Genomic DNA, 21,288 nt, shown 5'->3' on the forward strand with positions numbered 1-21,288 from the left:
AAGAAAGAAAGAAAGAAAGAAAGAAAGAAAGAAAGAAAGAAAGAAAGAAAGAAAGAAAGAAAGAAAGAGAAAGAAAGAAAGAAAGAAAGAAAGAAAGAAAGAAAGAAAGAAAGAAAGAAAGAAAGAAAGAAAGAAAGAAAGAAGAAAGAAAGAAAGAAAGAAAGAAAGAAAGAAAGAAAGAAAGAAAGAAAAGAAAGAAAGAAAGAAAGAAAGAAAGAAAGAAAGAAAGAAAGAAAAGAAAGAAAGAAAGAAAGAAGAAAGAAAGAAGAAAGAAGAAAGAAAGAAAGAAAGAAAGAAAGAAAGAAAGAAAGAAAGAAAGAAAGAAAGAAAGAAAGAAAGAAAGAAAGAAAGAAAGAAAGAAAGAAAGAAAGAAAGAAAGAAAGAAAGAAAGAAAGAAAGAAAGAAAGAAAGAAAAAGAAAGAAAGAAAGAAAGAAAGAAAGAAAGAAAGAAAGAAAGAAAGAAAGAAAGAAAGAAAGAAAGAAAGAAAGAAAGAAAGAAAGAAAGAAAGAAAACTATGTGGGAACGTGGGAAGGTATGAGAGAGGGTCTGAAAGGCAGTAAAGGCACAGACTTCTTCACAGTAAATCTAATAAGAGCATTAGGCTACATGAAGCCTGGACTGAACAAGGGGGCTGGGAGGGCAGGGGGAGGAGCAAGGGGAGGGGGGAGGGGGTATAGAGACTTAATTTGTCAACAGCACTAAACACAAGGCTGCACATCATGCACAGAAATGATATTAACTATCATAAAAGCATAATACCTAACATCCATCCCTAGAACCTCACCACCTTTTCCTAATGACTTACGCAAACACACTACACAAACACCGACTAACCCCCACACACACACTTTCTCCGTGCTGCTCATCATATGACCCATAGTTGGGTGTTCATATGATAGCGAGTAGAAGAACTCTCTTTCTCCGGAGCGCTATCTGCCTCTTCTCTTCCCCCTCTCTCTCCTCCTCCTGAACATGCATAATGCTCCCTTTGTCCCATCACACACAAACTCTCTCTCTCTCTCACACACACACACACACACACACACTAACCCAGTGTATTAACATTCTATTGACAGGAGTTTTACTAAGTGCACTGCATCTTCTTTGGGTCTCGCCTAGGTACAGTGGGGAAAAAAAGTATTTAGTCAGCCACCAATTGTGCAAGTTCTCCCACTTAAAAAGATGAGAGAGGCCTGTAATTTTCATCATAGGTACACGTCAACTATGACAGACAAAATGAGGAAAAAAGAAATCCAGAAAATCACATTGTAGGATTTTTAATGAATTTATTTGCAATTATGGTGGACAATAAGTATTTGGTCAATAACAAACGTTTCTCAATACTTTGTTATATACCCTTTGTTGGCAATGACACAGGTCAAACGTTTTCTGTAAGTCTTCACAAGGTTTTCACACACTGTTGCTGGTATTTTGGCCCATTCCTCCATGCAGATCTCCTCTAGAGCAGTGATGTTTTGGGGCTGTCGCTGGGCAACACGGACTTTCAACTCCCTCCAAAGATTTTCTATGGGGTTGAGATCTGGAGACTGGCTAGGCCACTCCAGGACCTTGAAATGCTTCTTACGAAGCCACTCCTTCGTTGCACGGGCAGTGTGTTTGGGATCATTGTCATGCTGAAAGACCCAGCCACGTTTCATCTTCAATGCCCTTGCTGATGGAAGGAGGTTTTCACTCAAAATCTCACGATACATGGCCCCATTCATTCTTTCCTTTACACAGATCAGTCGTCCTGGTCCCTTTGCAGAAAAACAGCCCCAAAGCATGATGTTTCCACCCCCATGCTTCACAGTAGGTATGGTGTTCTTTGGATGCAACTCATCATTCTTTGTCCTCCAAACACGACGAGTTGAGTTTTTACCAAAAAGTTATATTTTGGTTTCATCTGACATTCTCCCAATCCTCTTCTGGATCATCCAAATGCACTCTAGCAAACTTCAGACAGGCCTGGACATGTACTGGCTTAAGCAGGGGGACACGTCTTGCACTGCAGGATTTGAGTCCCTGGCGGCGTAGTGTGTTACTGATGGTAGGCTTTGTTACTTTGGTCCCAGCTCTCTGCAGGTCATTCACTAGGTCCCCCTGTGTGGTTCTGGTAAGCCCCAGATCGAGGGAGATTATCAGTGGTCTTGTATGTCTTCCATTTCCTAATAATTGCTCCCACAGTTGATTTCTTCAAACCAAGCTGCTTACCTATTGCAGATTCAGTCTTCCCAGCCTGGTGCAGGTCTACAATTTTGTTTCTGGTGTCCTTTGACAGCTCTTTGGTCTTGGCCATAGTGGAGTTTGGAGTGTGACTGTTTGAGGTTGTGGACAGGTGTCTTTTATACTGATAACAAGTTCAAACAGGTGCCATTAATACAGGTAACGAGTGGAGGACAGAGGAGCCTCTTAAAGAAGAAGTTACAGGTCTGTGAGAGACAGAAATCTTGCTTGTTTGTAGGTGACCAAATACTTATTTTCCACCATAATTTGCAAATAAATTCATTAAAAATCCTACAATGTGATTTTCTGGATTTCTTTTCCTCAATTTGTCTGTCATAGTTGACGTGTACCTATGATGAAAATTACAGGCCTCTCTCATCTTTTTAAGTGGGAGAACTTGCACAATTGGTGGCTGACTAAATACTGTTTTTCCCCACTGTATAACTGGGCAGCTGGGATAGCAAGATGGCTCTGACAAAAAGGGTAGGCGATTGTATGGCCAAAATCAGATATCACATACAGATACTGGAAGTCACTAAAGGGCCATGCATCTGTGGTTAGGAAGATCCTCAAGTTGTCAGTCAGATTTGAGGAGGTTGCCATCTCCAGGTTGTGTTTGTGTTTATGAATATGTTCCCTGGCCTGATGGTCAAGTGTGTGTGTGTGTGTGTGTGTGTGTGTGTGTGTGTGTGTGTGTGTGTGTGTGTGTGTGTGTTCAAATCCCAAATCCCTGTTCTCCCACGACTGCATGGCTGCGCACGACTCCAACACCATCATTATGTTTGCAGACGACACGACGGTGGTAGGCCTGATCACCGACGAGACAGCTTACAGGGAGGAGGTCAGAGACCTGCGAGTGTGGTGCCAGGACAACAACCTCTCCCTCAACGTCAGCAAGACAAAGGAGCTGATCCTGGACTACAGGACACAGAGGGCCGAGCACACCCCCATCCACATCAACGGGGCTCTAGTGGAGCGGGTCGAGAGCTTCAAGTTCCTCGGTGTCCATCATCACTAAGGAATTATCATGGTCCACACACACCAACACAGTCGTGAAGAGGGCACGACAATGCCTCTTCTCCCTCAGGAGGCTGAGAAGATTTGGCATGGGCCCTCAGATCCTCAAAAGGTTATACAGCTGCACCACTGAGAGCACCTTGACTGCCTGCATCGCCGCTTGGTATGGCAACTGCTTGCCTTTAAACAGCTTGGAAAATTCCAGAAAAGAATGTCATGGCTTTAGAAGCTTCTGATAGGCTAATTGACGTAATTTGAGTCAATTGGAGGTGTAACTGTGGATGTATTTCAATGCCTACCTTCAAACTCAGTGCCTCTTTGCTTCACATCATGGGAAAATCAAAAGAAATCAGCCAAGACCTCAGAAAGAAAATTGTAGACCTCCACAAGTCCGTCATACCGCTCAGGAAGGAGACGCGTTCTGTCTCCTAGAGATGAACGTACTTTGGTGTGAAAAGTGCTAATCAATCCCAGAACAACAGCAAAGGACCTTGTGAAGATGCTGGAGGAAACGGGTACAAAAGTATCTATATCCACAGTAAAACAAGTCCTATATCGACATAACCTGAAAGGCCGCTCAGCAAGGAAGAAGCCACTGCTCCAAAACCACCATAAAAAAGCCAGACTACAGTTTGCAACTGCACATGGGGACAAAGATCGTACTTTTTGGAGAAATGTCCTCTGGTCTGATGAAACAAAAATATAACTGTTTGGCCATAATGACCATCGTTATGTTTGGAGGAAAAAGGGGAACGCTTGCAAGTCAAAGAACACCATCCCAACCGTGAAGCACGGGGGTGGCAGCATCATGCTGTGGGGGTGCTTTGCTGCAGGAGGGACTGGTGCACTTCACAAAATAGATGGCATCATGAGGAAGGAAAATTATGTGGATATATTGAAGCAACATCTCAAGACATCAGTCAGGAAGTTAAAGCTTTGTCGCAAATGGGTCTTCCAAATGGCCAGTGACCCCAAGCATACTTCCAAAGTTGTGGCAAAATGGCTTAAGGACAACAAAGTAAAGGTATTGGAGTGGCCATCACAAAGCCCTGACCTCAATCCTATAGAAAATCTGTGGGCAGAACTGAAAAAGCGTGTGCGAGCAAGGAGGCCTAAAAACCTGACTCAGTTACACAAGCTCTGTCAGGAGGAATGGGCCAGAATTCACCCAACTTATTGTGGGAAGCTTGTGGAAGGCTACCCGAAACATTTGACCCAAGTTAAACAATTTAAAGGCAATGCTACCAAATACTAATTGAGTGTATGTAAACTTCTGACCCACTGGGAATGTGATGAAATAAATAAAAGCTGAAATAAATCATTCTCTCTACTATTATTCTGACATTTCACATTCTTAAAATAAAGTGGTGATCCTAACTGACCTAAGACAGGGAATATTTACTAGGATTAAATGTCAGGAATTGTGAAAAACTGAGTTTAAATGCATTTGGCTAAGGTGTATGTAAACTTCTGTTGAAGGAACAGGACATGTGTACTGGTGTGGTTGTATGACGTCTGCATTGTATTTTGGCCAATCTTTTAGGGTGTGTTTCAGACATTATATATTTGGAAATTTAGAAGTGATTTAGGATTATGGGAAAATTGATCATAGTAAGGTGTGTGTAAACTTCTGACATCAACTGTACATATCTACAGTACCAGTCAAAAGTTTGGACACACCTACTCATTCAAGGGTTTTTCTTTATTTTTACTATTTTCTACATTGTAGAATAATAGTGAAGAAATCTAAACTATGAAATAACACATATGGAACCAAAAAAAGTTTTAAACAAATCAAAATATATTTTTGATTCTTCAAAGTAGCCACCCTTTGCCTTAATGACAGCTTTGCACACTCTTGGCATTCTCTCAACCAGCTTCATGAGGAATGCTTTTCCAACAGTCTTGAAGGAGTTCCCACAGATGCTGAGCACTTGTTGGCTGCTTTTCCTTCACTCTGTAGTCCAACTCATCCCAAACCATCTCAATTGAGTTGAGGTCGGGTGATTGCGGAGGCCAGGTCATCTGATGCAGCACTCAATCACTCTCTTTCTTGGTCAAATAGCCCTTACACAGCCTGGAGGTGTGTTTCGGATCATTGTCCTGTTGAAAAACAAATGATAGTCCCACTAAGCCCAAACCAGATGGGATGGCGTATCGCTGCAGAAGGTTGTGGTAGCCATGCTGGTTAAGTGTGCCTTGAATTCTAAATAAATCACAGACAGTGTCACCAGCTAAGCACCCCCACACCATCACACCTCCCCCTCCATGCTTCACAGTGGGAACCACACATGCAGAGATAATCCGTTCACCTACTCTGCGTCTCACAAAGACACGGCGGTTGGAACCAAAAATCTCAAATTTGTACTCATCAGACCAAAGGACAGATTTCCACTGGTCTAATGTCCATTGCTTGTGTTTCTTGGCTCAAGCAAGTCTCTTCTTCTTATTGGTGTCATTTAGTTGTGATTTCTTTGCAGCAATTCGACCATGAAGGCCTGATTCATGCAGTCTCCTCTGAACAGTTGATGTTGAGATGTGTCTGATACTTGAACTCTGAAGCATTTATTTGGGCTGCAAGCTGAGGTAAAGTTAACTCTAATGAACTTATCCTCTGCAGCAGAGGTCTTCCTTTCCTGTGGTGGTCCTCATGAGAGCCAGTTTCATCATAGCGCTTGATGTTTTTTGCGACTGCACTTGAAGAAACTTTCAAAGGTCTTGACATTTTCCGGATTGACTGACCTTCATGTCTTAAAGTAATGATGGACTGTCCTTTCTCTTTGCTTATTTGAGCTGTTCTTGTCATAATATGGACTTGGTCTTTTACCAAATAGGGCTATCTTCTGTATACCACCCCTACCTTGTCACAACACAACTGACTGGCTCAAATGCATTAAGGAAATAAATTCCACAAATTAACTTTTAACAAGGCACATCTGTTAATTGAAATGCATTCCAGGTGACTACCTCATGAAGCTGGTTGAGAGAATGCCAAGAGTGTGCAAAGCTGTTATCAAGGCAAAGGGTGGCTACTTTGAAGAAACTCAAATATAATATTTGTTTAACCCTTTTTTGGTTACTACATGATTCCATGTGTTATTTCATCATAACTACATCGTAACTATTATTCAACAATGTAGAAAATAGTTACAATAAAATAGAAACCCTGGAATGAGTAGGTGTGTCCAAACTTTTGACTGGTACTGTAGATATGTACGTATAGGTAGGGATAAAGTGACTAGGCAACAGGATAGATAATAAACAGTAACCGCAGCGTATGTGATGAGTCAAAGGAGTTAGTGCAAAAGGGGTCAATGCTGTACCTTAATTACCTCGTATACCTGCACATTGACTCGGTAATGGTACCCCATGTATATAGCCAAGTTATCGTTCCTCATTGTGTATTTATTCCTCTTTGCATTGTTGGGAAGGGCCCGTAAGTAACCATTTCACTGTTAGTCTACACCTGCTGTTTACGAAGCATGTGACAAATAACATTTGATTTGATTGATTTAATATTAAATCATAACTTATAGATCAACATCAAACATCCGGATAATTGTCCAAATCAACAAACCGTATGAATGGTCTGGGCCGTGACATCCAATTGTGGGGCTAACAGGTTGATTTAAAATAATTAACTGTGTTCAATAGAGGGCTGTGACAATGCCAGTATCGCAATATTTTTTCCTTGGCAAAAATTAAAACACGAAGCAGACGAAACTCTTTGTTCCTTTAAAGACCTTCTGTATGTAAAACATTGTGTGCTATAGCTTGGAAATTAAATCAAGATCCACTTCACGTTTTGTTATCTTGCCACGATACTACCGAGTATCGCGATACTGGTATTGTCCCGGCCCTTGTTTAATACCTAGTCGGTTACACAAGCAAGCCAATTGAACCAGCCTGTTTATTACAACATAAATGCAGTTCTACTCCAGAGAGAGCCACGTTGGCAGTCCCGACCGTGTGTGTATGTGTTCTGACTGTTACCAGCGAGCTCCTCTTTGATCCTGGGTAGAGATGAGATGGGCAGTAACAGCTTTTGCCTTTAACAGGCCCATAGCCTGGGGAGGGTCTGCTCTGCTCAGCCTCACGCGGTCATCAGGTGACTGCAGGAAGGTAGGGGCTGACAGACTGTGAAGGAGGGGGTTTTAGTATGGTAGTGTGACTGAGCAAATGACACAGCTGGACTAGAGCCTGGGTTTGACATACATTCCTATTCATCACACTCATCCACAGACTGGGACAAGGAATGGGGATGTAGCCCATTACAGTCGACTCTTGAACGGTGCACTTTAGATAACACCCCCGACCTCTGTTTTCCAGCCCCAATTCAATGACATGCTTTTAAGCTTTTAAATTGCCCCTGATAAATGCTGTGTGATAACAGATAACTGGAACAAGATACAGGGGCCTATTGGTTAGAGCCTGACTGATATTGGCAGGAATGACACGACTCTATGACATTGCCTTCTAAGTTCTGACATCACCCTGTGACATCATCATTCTGAACCGTGACCCTAGGATGTCAGGGGGAATGGGTCCAAGGAGCATCCTGGCCGCAGAGAGGAACTCAGGAAGTCTTGTTTTCCCAGCAATTTCCCGCCTGGCCGTGCCCTCTTCCTCTCCCTGTCTATAGTGTAGAGTCACAGTCCGTCTAGGAAGAGTTCACCTGGGCTCAGCTCTGGGAGAGATCAGTGTTACACTGGACTTACTAAGACTGTTTGGGTCTGGCTGTTGAGTCCCAATAGCATTTAATGGGTTGTCCCAAGAAGTACTTGGGGCCGGGGTGTCTGTCTGCAGTGTTGCTCACTGGCTGAGAACCATCATGTCTTTACTTATAGTCTAGTAGGCAGGTGTTTGGATTTTTACAGACATGAGAATGTGGATTGGATGGTTTTCTAGAGCCTAATGACCAACATGACTGATGTCATTTAGTTAGCCAGGCCTGTGTGTAAAGCCAATTAAGCATACAGTATTTTTCAACCTCAAAGTAAACAACAAGGCCTAACACTGGTGAAGAATCTAACACAGAATGAATGGTTTCTCAGCTCCTTCGAACCGTAGAGTGTAGAGAATCATTATACCATCTAAACCGCTGTGAAATATATTTTCCATAACCAAAAATATAGTATTTTCAGCTGTTTGAAGCTGGTCTACAAAACCGAAAGTAAAAGACGCAAAAACAAAACTTAACGGGAAGCATAGAAATAGTGCACATAGAACAGATCTACCGCTTCTTAGACTTGCTTTCAATGAGAATGACAGATCTATAACACACATTTCTATGTGAATTTTGTTGGGTCACCCAAAAAGTTACATATTGCAGTTTTAACTAATTATGAACCTTTATGACCAGACTCTGCGCTTGTTGTCTTTCCACACTCCACTGAACTGCAGCTTTGAGGAGAAAGTCAAGCAAATTACTTCAGGGAGACACAAACACACCCGTACGTTAATCTGTCCCCACCCAGCCCCACCCTAGTTTTCAAATCATGACATGTCGAATCAAAACTAGGCCTAGTACTCAATGTACTACATGAGCTCTCATCTTGGTGGCAAGGAAAGCAGTTAGCACTAGCAGTGCCCTTTGACAGGAAAAAGTCAGAGATCAGTCACAGATTTGGAACATTACCACTGTGACCTTCAATTGTTGTCTAAGTGGTGTTATCAAGTTGTAGTTAACACTAATAAAAAAATAAAAAAAGGCACACCTCGCTGATGTGAATGAAGTTGAAAGGGCAGAGCCCAGACACACACATACACAAGCCATAACTAACACTACAACAGAGGTCTCCGAAACCGTGCTCATGTACTAAATTACAGCTTATAAAACACAAATGCAGGACAAGCCTACAGCACTGCTGCTGCTAACAAAGAATCACCTGACCTGTTAACCCATCTTTAGGAGAGGATAGGAGCTTTCACTTTGGCAGTTATGGGAATAAAGAAAGTGTAATGACACATAGGGAGGGGGGTTAGGGGGGTGAATCACAACAGCACTAGAACAGTGTGATTTAGAAAGAGGGAGATAGGGGTAGGGAGAGAGAGAAGGCATACAGATAGCCCAGTGTAGCCAAACTCAACTGGCGGACCGCAGTCCGGGTCCGGACCCAGAGAAGGGTCAATACGGACTGGACAACGTCGCATTTTGTTATATAAAAATCAATACATTATTTTTAGACAGCTTTTTTTTTTTTTACTAACGGGCGCAGCGGCCTCTAACTCGGCAACCTCTCTTTCCCTCTTGAAGCAACGCCCACCTCTACTAGTGCCCTGTCTAATCCAATCGCGTGGTTATATGCAAATACAAGAGGCCGTGTCTTACCCAATCACATCAATCCAAATATCTTCTGCGGAACCTTGGGACAAGCAAGCAGAAAGAAACAGAAAGATTTGACTGTGGTTCAACCGTTAATAGAAGGAGCTTAGCTACCAGTAACTTTGTTAATAAACAAAAGGATGAGCTCTGGGAAAAGATCAAACAGATCCCACTGTCAGATTCCACAGCAATGAGGAGAACTGAAATATTAGCTGAAAATTTTACTTCACTTGATGAGGCCATTCAGAATGCACCATGCATTTCATTAGCTGTGGATAAACAGATAACACTGACTATGCCCAGCTTCTGGTGTTTGTCAGAATTTATAACGAAACAAAGAAGGAATTCTGTGAGGAGCTGTTCGGCTTAACAAATCTAGAAGCACACACATGGGGAGAGGATATTCATGATGCCGTCAAAGGGATGCTGACAAAAAGGGGGATAGATCTGAAGTCAGTGGTTTCCATCACTACAGATGGAGCTCCAGCCCATGATAGGAAGAGGGAGGGGACTGGTTGCACGTTTGAAAAAGAGGACCACCCTGACATCATATCACTCCATCATCCATCAATCTATCCTGTGTGCCAGTCTGGGAAAATACTATTCTTAAGTCATGACAACGATGATGAAACTGATCAACTTTTTGAGAGCAACACCCCCTGCTACGAGGCATTCTGACAGAGGCCAATGGCAATTTTGATGACTTACTACTGCACAACAATGTCAGATGGCTCAGCAAAGGCAGGGTTTTGGAACGCTTTTGGGCCATTCAGGAGGGAATCAAAGCTTTCTTATCAGAGCAAAGGAGTGACAAGCCAACTCAGTTTTCTGAGTTTTTGGAAGATGAGAAGACGGAAACGGTTGCATTTTTGACAGACATTACATCACATCACACCTTAATCAATTGAATGTTAAGCTGCAGGGACGGGACAACACAATGTGTGATATGATAACAGCAGTCCGGGCTTTCCAGAAGACATTTGAGCTTTTCAAGTATGACCTCCAGGGAGAACTTGTCCACTTCTCCAATCTTCTGGTGCAAATGCAGGGAGACAAAGACGTTCCCTACCATGTTGATTTCATCCAGAAGCTGATGGATAACTTCAAGGCTCGCTTTGATGACTTCACTGTTGGAAGAGAACTGCTACTGCTCATCCAGAACCACTTCTTGGTCACAAATCTGACAAAGTTGTCAGAAGAAGCAAAACAGATCTTCAGATGGGTATATGTTGCATCACTGCAAATGGAGTTGATTGAGCTGCAAGAAAATGTGGCTTTGAAGGAGCAGGCTGGTGATTGTGACCCTGTCACTTTCTGGGGAAAGATGGTGCCAGCAGCTGATGTCCCTGTTCTCAAGAAACTGGCACTATACATCCGGAATCAGCCTTCTCCACAATGAACTTTGTTAAAAACAAATACCGCACCAGGCTCACCAATGAACACCTGCACCAGTGTCTCAGAGTTGCTTCCACACCATTTGAGCCAAAGTTCAAAGCATTGGCAGGAAACAAAGTGTAATTTATCTCATTGATGCAAGGGCAAGGCCCAGAGTGACTTATACATGAATATTGCATGGCCCACAGTTACGTTCTGTGCATTCAGATTATTATTTTGGTTCAACTCTCCTTTGTTCTCCAGAAAACATGCACTTTATTTCATTTAGATTTTTTTTTATTTAAGGCCCATGTACAATGGTTCACCTAGACAATTATGCAACCACCTTTGTTCTTCAGCAATGTTGATGCAATGTTGCACATGTTTACATTCAAAAGAAAGTTGTAATTAATTCAAATTCTTAGTCTAATTTAAAGTATTTAATGTACATTTTATATAACAACATGTTTGCTAAATCGTAGACGACTATGTGTGTTCCTACGCTGTAACACAGCGCCGATAAAGGACAATATCCATCCGGACCTTTGCCAACTAGGACATTTGTGTCACTGCATCTTCTCAAATAGTAGTTGAGCACCCCTGGCCTAGTGGGTGAAAGGCAGTGGGATGGGGGAGAAAGAGAGAGAGGGAGCAAAAGAGAGGGACTGCCATGTGTGGCGGCAGAACAAACACAAACAACTGTTCAGTTGCAGCAGGAGAGAGAGGAAAGAGACAAGGTGGAGTTCCAACTTCCAATGTCACTCCTGTTTTGGATTTGGGGTTTGGATAGGAGGGCCAAATCTCATTTGGCAACTGCTCTTACGGTCGGTCTGACTCTACCAAGTTAACCAGACAAATGTTTTTAGCCAGAAAGCTAGATTCAAACTATCTAGAGCGGTGAGCGACCCACGACTGGGTCCTGACCCATTATTTGAGAAACACTGACAGGTCTGGAAAATACTGTCAGCATCATTCCCTTTGGGTGTAGCTCCATTTGTATGCTGACTAATGCATGACTGCAGGAGTTTGCATCCAGTTTGGACAGCGGGCATCAAATTAGTCTACAAAAAAATTAGCATACAAAACCACCCATGATGCAAATTACTGAAGTAATGTGTCACCAGCCACAATAATAGCAACAGTGCCAAATGACTACTATGTAACCTTGTCATCAGCTGTTGCAACCAGATGACATATCCTGCTAGCTTCAGAATGCTATAGCTTTATAAGATTAGCCTGTGCAGCCTACCAACAATGACTATCGGGGTTTAAAGCTAGCAAGCAATCTAGTCCATACATAACTGTTTGCAAGTTCTCACAAGCAACAGGCCCTGTTATGTGCAAGTTACCCCCATGGGAATACTAGCTACAGTCTGTGCTTGTTGTGGAACATTACTTGCGCTTGAACTGTCAAAACTAGCTTGAGTGGCCTAGCGGTAGCAAGCCCATCTTTTCGATCAGCTTCGTGGTCTGTCTGCGAGAGTAGTCATTCTCTCCCCCTTTCTCTGACAGTCGAGGACTCAAACCCACCTCTTCTGCAGATTTTCTGAGCGATTTCTCCCGTTCATACTGGGTAACAAGTTGTTCATTGTCTTCTTTTAGGAGCTCCAACTCGACTTCGTGCTCCTGGTTCTCCGCGAACACCGCGTCCAAGTTCTCCAACACCGCAACGACGAGCGGCATGAGTTCTTTCACAACGTCCTCGTCGTACTGACTGATCAACCGTTCAAACTCGCGGTAAATGGAGCTCGCCAGACCCGACACCCGTTCGGACATCATCGCCGAACTGCCAGAGTCGTCCTGGTAGAGAACTCCATCGTCCAACTCCATTTTCTTGCCTCCTTTTCTTCTCGCAAACTAGCAGGTTAGCCGAGGAAAAAGCTACTTGGGAAAGCCTGCCAGCAGCAACCTGCCTTATATTTATTATGCAGCGAGACCAAATAGTGTCCCTTAAATATAGCTAACCAAGCTACCGTTAGCTGCTTTTTTAAAAGAGAAAAATAAAGGACTTTCAACAAGTTGCGGTCCCTTTCTCCTATGGAAGGTTGACTTATAAATAGAAAAGTCTCTACTTTGCTCCGGTTTTTACAGTTCTCCTCCCGACTTCCCAACAGATGAGCTTCTGTGTTCTTGTTGATGACTGGCCCGTCAGGCTGACGTCACGTGCTATAAGAGGCCTGGGAGGGATCTAGGGAGAAAATGGACCGCTAATCCGTTTTGAGTGTTTTTCATTCAATATCACTGTCCACATCAACAGTGTTAATATTTCTAATTTTCCAACTTTATTAAATGTGCCTCATCATTGTACTTTGGCTTTAACTCAACAGGTAGTCTCTAAAAATTGCTTGGGGACTTTGCAATGTTTAATAACTGCAGTGACTAGTGACACGTTTTTTAAATTTGTCTCATGAGTCTGTCATCACAAATACACGATTCAAGATGTAAACCATTACATTACTTTGACTTTCCTTTATCAATGTTTAATTACCTAATAAATTATGTATATGGCATGTTAACAGAAAATTTGTTATGAAACTGGAGTAATTTTGGCTACCTCATATCACCCAGAAATTGTTTTCATGCCAATTAACTCATTTGTTTCATACACTACTCATTTTGCATATATGGGGCAAAACAAAACGCTGGTCGAGCATTGGGAGTATTGGTGAGACTTGTTCTGCGAGGCATACAGTGAGGGAAAAAAGTATTTGATCCCCTGCTGATTTTGTACGTTTGCCCACTGACAAATAAATTATCAGTCTATAATTTTAATGGTAGGTTTATTTGAAAAGTGAGACACAGAATAACAACGAAAGAATCCAGAAAAACGCATGTCAAAAATGTTATAAATTGATTTGCATTTTAAGGAGGGAAATAAGTATTTGACCCCCTCTCAATCAGAAAGCTTTCTGGCTCCCAGGTGTCTTTTATACAGGTTCGAGCTGAGATTAGGAGCACACTCTTAAAGGGAGTGCTCCTAATCTCAGTTTGTTACCTGTATAAAAGACACCTGTCCACAGAAGCAATCAATCAATCACATTCCAAACTCTCCACCATGGCCAAGACCAAAGAGCTCTCCAAGGATGTCAGGGACAAGATTGTAGACCTACACAAGGCTGGAATGGGCTACAAGACCATCGCCAAGCAGCTTGGTGAGAAGGTGACAACAGTTGGTGCGATTATTCGCAAATGGAAGAAACACAAAAGAACTGTCAATCTCCCTCGGCCTGGGGAGCAAGGTCCCCCTGCTCAAGAAAGCACATATACAGGCCCGTCTGAAGTTTGCCAATGAACATCTGAATGATTCAGAGGAGAACTGGGTGAAAGTGTTGTGGTCAGATGAGACCAAAATCGAGCTCTTTGGCATCAACTCAACTCGCCGTGTTTGGAGGAGGAGGAATGCTGCCTATGACCCCAAGAACACCATCCCCACCGTAAACGTTATGCTTTGGGGGTGTTTTTCTGCTAAGGGACAACTTCACCGCATCAAAGGGACGATGGACGGGGCCATGTACCGTCAAATCTTGGGTGATGGGTATTCCAGCATGACAATGACTTAATCCCATAGAAAATCTGTGGAGGGAGCTGAAGGTTCGAGTTGCCAAACGTCAGCCTCGAAACCTTAATGACTTGGAGAAGATCTGCAAAGAGGAGTGGAACAAAATCCCTTCTGAGATGTGTGCAAACCTGGAGGCCAACTACAAGAAACGTCTGACCTCTGTGATTGCCAACAAGGGTTTTGCCACCAAGTACTAAGTAATCTTTTGCAGAGGGGTCAAATACTTTTTTCCCTCATTAAAATGCAAATCAATTCATAACATTTTTTACATGCGTTTTTCTGGATGTTTTTGTTGTTATTCTGTCTCTCACTGTTCAAATAAACCTACCATTAAAATTATAGACTGATCATGTCTTTGTCAGTGGGCAAACGTACAAAATCAGCAGGGGATCAAATACTTTTTCCCTCACTGTAGGCCCTATTCACCCTGATTTTTTTTTTTTTTGGGGGGGGGGGGGGGATCATCTGATCTTAGATCTGTGGTCCAGGACGACTTCTACCTCGAGCGATTTTCCAAGTCTCAGACATTCAAAACAGGACAAAGACAAAGCATAGTTACACAATCAATAAATAATAATCTGAATGTACACTTTTGGAATTACAGTAACACTGCAATGCTATCTAAGTATGTACACAGGGCACAATGGATGATAAGGACACAATGACAGTTCTTCATGGAATTACTCAAAAAAAGATAGCAATAACCAATGAAATGGCAACAAATGATTACTACATAAATAAAGAATCAAATTACAACCCCCTTCCCAAAGTCCTACTGAGAAAGACGGTCCTGCACAGTCCTTTTATCGATGAGTCCAATTGTCTTGTCCCTTTGTCTTGGCTGTTGAGTTCCCCCCGGTCATGGAGTAGGGACAGAAGACTTGAGACTTGAGACAGTGGACAGGGGCGGGAAGAGATGAGACTGGAACCGAAGGACTGGGGACAGAATGGGGACAGCCTTGCGACAGACAGTCAGGCTCGCCCAGTCCAGGTGTGTCTGTGTGTAGCAGTGTGACTCAGATGACATTGAGGTGGCTGTTGCTAAGCGACGAGGGGCAGAGGTTGAAAGTCCTGCGTCAGACTGTGGAGAGACCGGAGTACAGCATCAGGCATGTGGTCGGCGATCATCCTTGGACTGATGAGAACACTCCGGAACGCTGTCTCACTGGACCACTCCGCCCGGTAATGAACCTGGGAAAAACAGGACCTGGAGAAGCGATGAAGGAGGGAAGGAAGGGAAATAAAAAGTGGAGGACAAAAACTTTGGTCAATGACAAAGGCAGACATGGATGTAATGTAGTTTGTGTGTGCCATACACACCTCCGTGACGGCCCGTCCTCTGTAATGTGCAGTATACGTCCCGGTAAAAAAAGTGGCAGGTGGGCGCAGTGTACCGGCGAGTCCTCGGAAGCTAGGCTTTGATAGGATGAGGAGCCGTGAATCAGCAGTGTCTCCTCCCCCAGGAGCGGCTGGATGAGTTCCTCCTCCCGTCTGTTGTCCATCTCAGTAGGGAAGTCATCAGGATCTCCCCCAAACAACTCATACCAACAGCCCTGGAGCAGGATACGGTACTGAAGGAGAGGGAGAGAGCAAGAGAGAGAGAGAAGTCATCAGGGTCCCTCTCCAAAGTTAGGATTCTGCCCAAATTATTTGATTTATAAACTCAATTTCGGGTTTGAATGATAATGTTCTCACCTTGGGCTTATTGCAATTAGAAACCATTTTTAGTATTCTCCTTTTCAAGTCCTCCATGTTGGGATAACTCAACCTGAGAGAGGTGGGGGTGGAGAGAGAGGAAAAATGAATGAAATTTGGGCTTCCAACCAAACACAGAACAAGCACTTGAGGAGAGAAAACTCATAACAGAAACTCATTAATAGAACACAGTTTGTTTCAGGGGATCCATTTGTCTGAGATAAACATGAGAGCACAGAGCACATGACAGGAGACATCTCAATAGTCTAAAGTGGCTCCTCTCCTCGTCACCAAGTCCTTCTCCAACACCACAGACACCACAAAGTCTTTGGAATATTCCGCCAGGGCTTTACTGCAGAGGGAGCACAGAGGGAAATCAATCTGAATAATACTCCGAAAAGATTTTGCATGGGTCCCCAGATCCTCAAAAAGTTCTACAGCTGCACCATCGAGAGCCTCCTGACCGGTTGCATCACCGCCTGGTTTGGCAACTGCTCAGCATCCGACCATAAAGCACTACAGAGGGTAGTGCGTATGGCCCAATACATCACTGGGGCCAAGCTTCCTGCCATCCAGGACCTATATACTAAGCAGTGTCCAAAAAAGGCCCAAAAAATTGTCAAACACTCCAGTCACCCAAATCATAGACTGTTCTCTCTGCTACCGCACGGCAAGCGGTACCGGAGTGCCAAGTCTAGGTCCAAAAGGCTCCTTAACAGCTTCTACCCCTAAGCTATAAGACTGCTGAACAATTAATCAAATGGACACCCGGACTATTTACATTGACCCCCCCCCACTTTGTTTTTACACTGCTGCTACTCTCTGTTTATTATCTATGCATAGTCACTTTACCCCAACCTACACAAATGACCTAGACTAACCTGTCCCCCTGCACATTGACTCAGTACTTGTACCCCCTGTATCTAGCCTCGTTATTGTTATAATTTTATTGTGTTACTTTTTATTTTTTACTTTAGTCTATTTAGTAAATATTTTCTTAACTCTATTTCTTGAACTGCATTGTTGGTTAAGGGCTTGTAAGTAAGCATTTCACGGTAAGGTCTACACCTGTTGTATTCGGCGCATGTGACAAATAAAATTGGATTGGATTAAATTTGATTTATCTACATTACACAAACTTAAATCCTCACTTGATGTAATGCTAAGCATTAATTATTTGTATGTGTGTTGGTACCTCATGAGTCCCCCTGGTGGAGATAAGGTGTAACACTGCAGGGTGGGGAAGGAGCAACGTAATAAAATGGCCAGGAGAGAGGCTGTACCCCCTCCTGAAAACACACACACACACACACACACACAGTTAGTGCTTTTAAGGTTACAACCAATGTACTTTTTCGGAGAGAGGACAGGTAAGGAGTCTTACAGGTGCGATGGTGAAAGCCTGGTTTAGAATGCCATCTTTGAGGAGTTTCTTATAGATGTAGCAGGCTGCCTGAGACATGCCCTGTGAAACACAAACAGAGGTTACAGCTCATATCTACAAATAAAGAATGTTCTGATAGATGAAGTAATGTGATTATTACACCCACCTTGTGAGCATAGCATGTTCCCTCTACTGGGAGGTTCTCACAGTTTGCAGACAGATCAGTCAGCAAATCCTACACAGAAATGTACATGAATGAGTGAGTAAGTGAGAGATAGAGATCAATAGATAGACAGGTGGAACGGAGTGATGGAGGAGTCTCACCCGGAGTGACAGTGTTCCTCTGACAGCCACCAGTACAGCCTCGCTCTTATGGTCCAGAGCCACAAAGAATGGAATCTCATAGATCTGGAACACACAGGGTTATATTTATCAGTAGAGAATTCAGTACTGGCCAAAGGTCGCACATTAATGGGGAATAGGATCTCACTTGAGATTTGCCCTGAGTCGAAGTACCTGGTTGTGAAAGCTAACGTAGATGAAGTCTCTGTACTGTAGGCCAGTGTTGTGGAGGATGGAGGAGAAATGGCAGCCCATATTGTCTCCTCCGACAATGTCATACTCAGCAGACTGGGTCTTACAGCTGAAACACACACAGTAGATGGGCATATAAGTATTTATAGTACATACGTAGGTATGCTTGTGTTTTTGTTTATGTAGTTGTTGTTTAATACACTGATGTCCACTCCTCTTGATATTGCTGTTAACAAATGTTGAGGCCAAATTACTTTCACACCCCGGCTCAAAAATCAAGAAGGATGAGCACGTTAAATTAGAGGTGTAACAGTCTTACCAGTCCCCGCTGAGTTTGCAGGCTCCAGTGAGAGGGTTGGAGTAGACATACATGGGCCAGCCATACGCTGCTATAGCAAATTGCATACAGTCGGCTGCCTTCTCCAGCTCTGCCTCAAGTTCCTCCGCCTGCAGAGCACACACACAAATTGTAATTGATTAATTGACTGACTCACTGATTATTTTTGGACGGATTGACAGACTAATTGACTGACTCCAGTACTTACGATAGGTGATGAGGGGCTGTGAGGCAGGACTTCATCTGGATCTCTACACTGCTCCCTCTTATCCTGCCCCTGGTGTAGCAGAGCCAGACCCGCTGCGATGTCACTGGGCACCAGGTCTGTATCCTATAACACACACACCCTGTTTCCCTTACTCACCGAGAATAATCCGCTGACTAGCTGAGCTCTGCTGGAGAAGGCAACTCTGTGGCTCTCATCCTGAGGCAGGCAGCAACAGAGGAGCCTCAGCCTGCTCTCCCACACCCTGACAGCCACGGAGCGGGTGGTGGACAGGAGCTGGGAGCCCTCACTGCTCTCCAGGTCCCTCACCCCCAGCTGCTCCTGGGACTGAGGTCCAGGACGGCGGCTGCCCAGCGGGTCGAACACAAACAGCACTCCCACCCCCGTGGACAGCAACAGGATCCAACTGCCAGGGAGGGAGATGACAGAATGTTTCACAATGTCAACTGCCAATGTACTGTATATTCAGGGGGCATGTAGGCCTATATGGGTGATTCCTCACGAAACTAGAACAAAACAGGACCATGATGTTTTGTATTTTCACTAAATGCAATCCATAGAGGGGTCCTTTGGAGGAAGGATTGTTGACATACACTGAGTGTTCTTTCCATGACAAAGACTGACCAGGTGATTCCAGGATAAATCTATGCTCCTTTATTAACAGCACTTGTTAAACCCATTTCAATCAGTGTATATAAAGGGAAGGCGACAGGTTAAAGAAGGATTTTTAAACCTTGAGACAATTGAGACATGGATTGTGTATGTGTGCCATTCAGAGGGTGAATGGGCAAGACAAAATATTTAAGTGCCTTTGAACGGGGTATGGTAGTAGGTGCCAGGTGCACCGGTTTGAGTGTGTCAAGAACTGCAAGGCTGCTGGGTTTTTCACACTCAACAGTTTCCCGTGTGTATCAAGAATGGTCCACCACCCAATGGACATCCAGCCAACTTCACAACTGTGGGAAGAATTGGAGTCAACATGGGCCAGCATCCCTGTGAAACGCTTTCGACACCTTCTAGTCCATGCCCCGACCAATTGAGGCTGTTCTGAGGGAAGTGTATATTTAGAGAAGTCAAATAAATGGGCTGATGCAGTCACTATGGGAGCTCTTTCTAGATCGCCAGGTTAAGTTGTGCATAAGAGCCTTCTTTTAATCTCTAAATGGTTAAACTAGTAAGAAATGTGATTATTGTGGTCCTCTGTAGCTCAATTGGTAGAGCATGGCGCTTGTAACGCCAGGGTAGTGGGTTCGATCCTCAGGACCACCCATGCGTAAAAATGTATGCACACGACTGTAAGTCGCTTTGGATAAAAGCGTCTTCTAAATGGCATATATATATATATATTTTTTTTATTATTGAAAAATCTGTGAGTTTGCTTCATTTGAATTATTTTGCCATATCTAATTAATGTATACAACGCTACTTTCCATGATGTGGACAGTGTGTGTTACTTTATACTACTAAAATTATAAACGCAACATGCAACAATTTCAAAGATTTTACTGAGTTACAGTTCATATAAGGAAATCAGTCTAGTGAAATAAATTAATTGGGTTCTAATCTATGGATTTCACATGACTGGGAATACAGATACAGTGGCTTGCGAAGGTATTCACCCTTGAGTGTTGCTTTAGCAGTATGCTTAGGGTCATTGTCCTGCTGGAAGGTGAACCTCCATCCCAGTCTCAAATCTCTGGAAGACTGAAACAGGTTTCCCTCAAGAATTTCCCTGTATTTAGCGCCATCCATCATTCCTTCAATTCTGACTAGTTTCCCAGTCTCTGCCGATGAAAAACATCCCCACAGCATGATGCTGCCACCACCATGCTTTATTGTGGGGATGGTGTTCTCGGGGTGATGAGGTGTTCGGTTTGTGCCAGACACAGCGTTTTCCTTAATGGCCAAAAAGCTCAATTTTAGTCTCATCTGACCAGAGTACCTTCTTCCATATGTTTGGGGAGTCTCCCACATGGCTTTTGGCGAACACCAAACATTTTAGCTTATTTTTTTCTTTAAGCAATGGCTTTTTTCTGGCCACTCTTCCGTAAAGCCCAGCTCTGTGGAGTGTACAGCTTAAAGTGGGCCTATGGACAGATACTCCAATCTCCACTGTGGAGCTTTGCAGCTCTTTCAGGGTTATCTTTGGTCTCTTTGTTGCCTCTCTGATGAATGCCCTCCTTGCCTGGTCCGTGAGTTTTGGTGGGCGGCCCTCTCTTGGCAGGTTTGTTGTGGTGCCATATTTTTTCTATTTTTTAATAATGGATTTAAATGGTGCTCCGTGGGATGTTCAAAGTGTTGGATATTTTTTCAACAACTTTGTCCCTGACCTGTTTGGAGAGCTCCTTGGTCTTTATGGTGCCGCTTGCTTGGTGGTGCCCCTTGCTTAGCGCTGTTGCAGAATCTGGGGCCTTTCAGAACAGGTGTATATATATATATATATATATATATATATATATATATATATATATATATATATATATATATACTGAGATCACGTGACACTTAAATAAAGTCCACCTGTGTGCAATCTAACTAATTATGCGACTTCTGAAGGTAATTGGTTGCACCAGATCTTATTTAGGGGCTTCATAGCAAAGGGGGTGAATACAT

At 43.3% G+C, this 21,288-nt stretch overlaps 1 protein-coding gene and 1 pseudogene across 3 annotated transcripts in view; both read right to left on the bottom strand.

The window, feature by feature from the left end:
• spag9b (sperm associated antigen 9b) overlaps nucleotides 1-13,053 on the bottom strand; it is a 60,348-nt gene extending 47,295 nt beyond the window's left edge. For both annotated transcript variants that reach the window (XM_084141816.1, XM_084141815.1), the window contains exon 1: nucleotides 12,471-13,053. In XM_084141816.1, the coding sequence (XP_083997942.1) occupies nucleotides 12,471-12,770 (300 nt within the window). In that variant the 5' untranslated portion in view covers nucleotides 12,771-13,053. The remainder of the gene's footprint in view (nucleotides 1-12,470) is intronic.
• A 2,462-nt stretch (nucleotides 13,054-15,515) lies between these two features.
• The window catches only part of LOC311100565 (diacylglycerol lipase-beta-like), a 44,185-nt pseudogene continuing 38,412 nt past the window's right edge, over nucleotides 15,516-21,288 (bottom strand). Inside the window, exons 2-12 of the transcript in view lie at nucleotides 18,814-19,081; nucleotides 18,658-18,780; nucleotides 18,432-18,559; nucleotides 18,095-18,221; nucleotides 17,903-17,986; nucleotides 17,745-17,813; nucleotides 17,390-17,659; nucleotides 16,478-16,546; nucleotides 16,195-16,267; nucleotides 15,820-16,070; nucleotides 15,516-15,706 (exon numbers count right to left, since the gene is read on the bottom strand). The product of the transcript in view is annotated as a diacylglycerol lipase-beta-like (transcript). The remainder of the gene's footprint in view (nucleotides 15,707-15,819; nucleotides 16,071-16,194; nucleotides 16,268-16,477; nucleotides 16,547-17,389; nucleotides 17,660-17,744; nucleotides 17,814-17,902; nucleotides 17,987-18,094; nucleotides 18,222-18,431; nucleotides 18,560-18,657; nucleotides 18,781-18,813; nucleotides 19,082-21,288) is intronic.

The sequence above is a fragment of the Coregonus lavaretus genome (assembly GCF_964263955.1).
Source record: "Coregonus lavaretus genome assembly, chromosome: 25".
In the NCBI taxonomy this organism is placed as follows: Eukaryota; Metazoa; Chordata; class Actinopteri; order Salmoniformes; family Salmonidae; genus Coregonus; species Coregonus lavaretus.